Source organism: Penaeus monodon, chromosome 11 (assembly GCF_015228065.2).
Source record: "Penaeus monodon isolate SGIC_2016 chromosome 11, NSTDA_Pmon_1, whole genome shotgun sequence".
NCBI lineage: Eukaryota > Metazoa > Arthropoda > Malacostraca > Decapoda > Penaeidae > Penaeus > Penaeus monodon.
Window position 1 is genome coordinate 966,667 of NC_051396.1, and position 2,500 is coordinate 969,166.

Genomic DNA, 2,500 nt, shown 5'->3' on the forward strand with positions numbered 1-2,500 from the left:
TTCCCCTCCTTGGGACGCAGGATGAGTTCCCCGAGGACCTTCATATCTTTCCACGGAATGTCACTCTCCACGCGGAAGTTCCTCAGGATGGAACTCAGGACGACCTTCATCTCCAACTGCGCGAATTTCTGACCTGCGAGGAGGAGGAGGTTGGCGTTATTTCTTTTATGAAGAGAATCATTGGGTAATATTATGTCGTGCTCGTTTTTTCTTTGTTTTATTCGTCTTCTTGTTAATGATTCCTTGTTACTGGATGGCAAAGAAGTTTCTGCCCCACGTGTGCTCCCCACCCGCCGAGCACGGACATTGTAATGCTCTCACTCAAGCACTTGTGGCAGACGCACCATACATCATAGAGAGCTAAATTTAGGTACAAGTTTCTGTTGACTTTTTTTATACAGTTCCTGGATCTTATTGAGTTATAGACACAATTTCTGTATCTGACTCATCTATACTAGGTGTTATTGAATTATGGATACTGTTCCTGGGTCAACATGACTCACTGTTATAGTCCTCGGCCCAAAAAACTCATCGGTAAATTCTCTGTATCCCATAGACCTACCGATACGATTCCTGGATTCTATTGCCTCACTGATATAATGCCTGGCTTCCTCTTTATCACTGGCATATGCTCTGGATGCCACTGACATCCTATAACTGATATAGTCCCTGTATCCAGTTGACTCACCGCATCCCACCAACTCACTATTAGAAGTCCTGGACCTCACTAAATCATACCTGTATCCTACTGACCCAGTGAAACAGTTCCTGCGTCCTACCAACCCACTGATACGGCCTGACTCACCAATGCAGTTCCTGGGTCCGGCGCTGAAGGGGATGTACGCGTAGGGATGGCGTTTGTTGCAGTTCTCGGGCAGGAAGCGGTCCGGATCGAATACCTCCGGGTTCGGGAACTGCTCCGGGTCGCGGTGGATCCGGTACACGTGGATTGCGATGGACGTGCCGGCCGGGATGCGGTAGTTGTCTGAATCAAAGACGAAGATTTCAGCGGACGGCGAAGACAAAGAAAAACAAAGCTTTAGGACAAAAATAAAATTCACTGCAATGAATTCTCGGAATTTAGGCTGATGCGTAACACGATAATAATCATATCCTATTGAAAATGAACGTAAAGAAAATAGTCAAAAACTGTTTATAATGTATTACTATAAGACACACGGGGCCGCGGTGGCCGAACGGTTAGAGCGTCGGACTCAAGACTGTCACGACGGCAATCTGAGTTCGAGGGTTCGAGTCACCGGCCGGCGCGTTGTTTCCCTTGGGCAAGGAACTTCACCTCGATTGCCTGCCTAGCCACTGGGTGGCCAAGCCAGATCAAGTCAATGCCGGGTAAATAGAGATGGTGACTCGATAAAAACACCGGGCGGAAGGCAATGGCAAACCACCGCTCTAAATTGCTAAGAAAAAATCATGGAAAGCCCATGATCGTCAAGGCCGCGGTGGCCGAATGGTTAGAGCGTCGGACTCAATACTGTCACGACGGCAATCTGAATTCGAGGGTTCGAGTCACCGACCACCGCGTTGTTCCCTTGGGCAAGGAACTTCACCTTGATTGCCTACCTAGCCACTTGGTGGCCAAGCCAGCCCAAGTCAAGTGCTGGTCACAAGCCCGGATAAATAGAGAGAATGATTACCTGAAAGGTAACACCGGCACTCTCCGTGGAAAGGAACTGGGGACCCCACCACGTACTCACTCCAAGAGCATCACAACATGAAAACTACAATTAAGTATCATGCTGTGACCACGGCGGCTCAGACATGAACCTACCGTTAAAAGAAGAAGATAAGACACACACACACACAAAATACAAATACAGACCCTACAGAAGCACTTACTAATCTGAATTTCCTCCTTGATCTCCCTGATGATCGCGGGGACGGAAGGGAAGACCCTGAGGGACTCCTTCATGCACAGCTCAAGGTACTTCAGCTCCCGCAGGTCAGCCATGGTCGGCGGCCGATCCGAGCCTTGGAACACCTCGTCCAGCTCCTCTTGTACGCGAGTCTGAGGCAAAAGGGGGTAGATTTCACTCTTGCGAGGGTTCATTGCTATGTATTTTGTTTTCATCAACAGCATTGTGGTTAATCCCCTGTTTGACGTGAGTTTAAAGGAACATTTGAAAGTGAGTTTGAGTTAACAGCTGGCTACAAGCTTAAAATCATCGTTAGATGTCAGTTAATAAGAACGTATACAGTAAAGAAAAAAATATATCCTTGAGCGTCAAAGACCTGTTGGGCGTGAGCTTTGAATATTTTTTTTAATGCGAGCTCTAAATAGTATCTGAACGTGAGTTTAGATGAATAGTTGGACATGTACTTGAAAGAGTTGTTGGGTGAGAACTTAATAATATAAGGATAACATTGCAATCATGAAAAACGCAACTAATGAAAGTTATGATAATTACAATGAGACCGATAGTGGTGTATGAGTACTAACATAGCCAATGCCATTATCAACAAAAATAACAATATTTTTTCA

General features: G+C 46.2%; 1 protein-coding gene across 1 annotated transcript in view; it reads right to left on the reverse strand.

Annotated features, from left to right (window-relative positions):
- Positions 1 to 2,500, reverse strand: part of LOC119579100 — a 23,783-nt gene that overhangs the window by 252 nt on the left and 21,031 nt on the right. Inside the window, exons 21-23 of the mRNA XM_037926838.1 lie at positions 1,858 to 2,026; positions 806 to 985; positions 1 to 133 (exon numbers count right to left, since the gene is read on the reverse strand). The exon at positions 1 to 133 is cut by the window's left edge and continues 252 nt beyond it. Coding sequence (XP_037782766.1) covers positions 1 to 133; positions 806 to 985; positions 1,858 to 2,026 — 482 coding nt within the window. The remainder of the gene's footprint in view (positions 134 to 805; positions 986 to 1,857; positions 2,027 to 2,500) is intronic.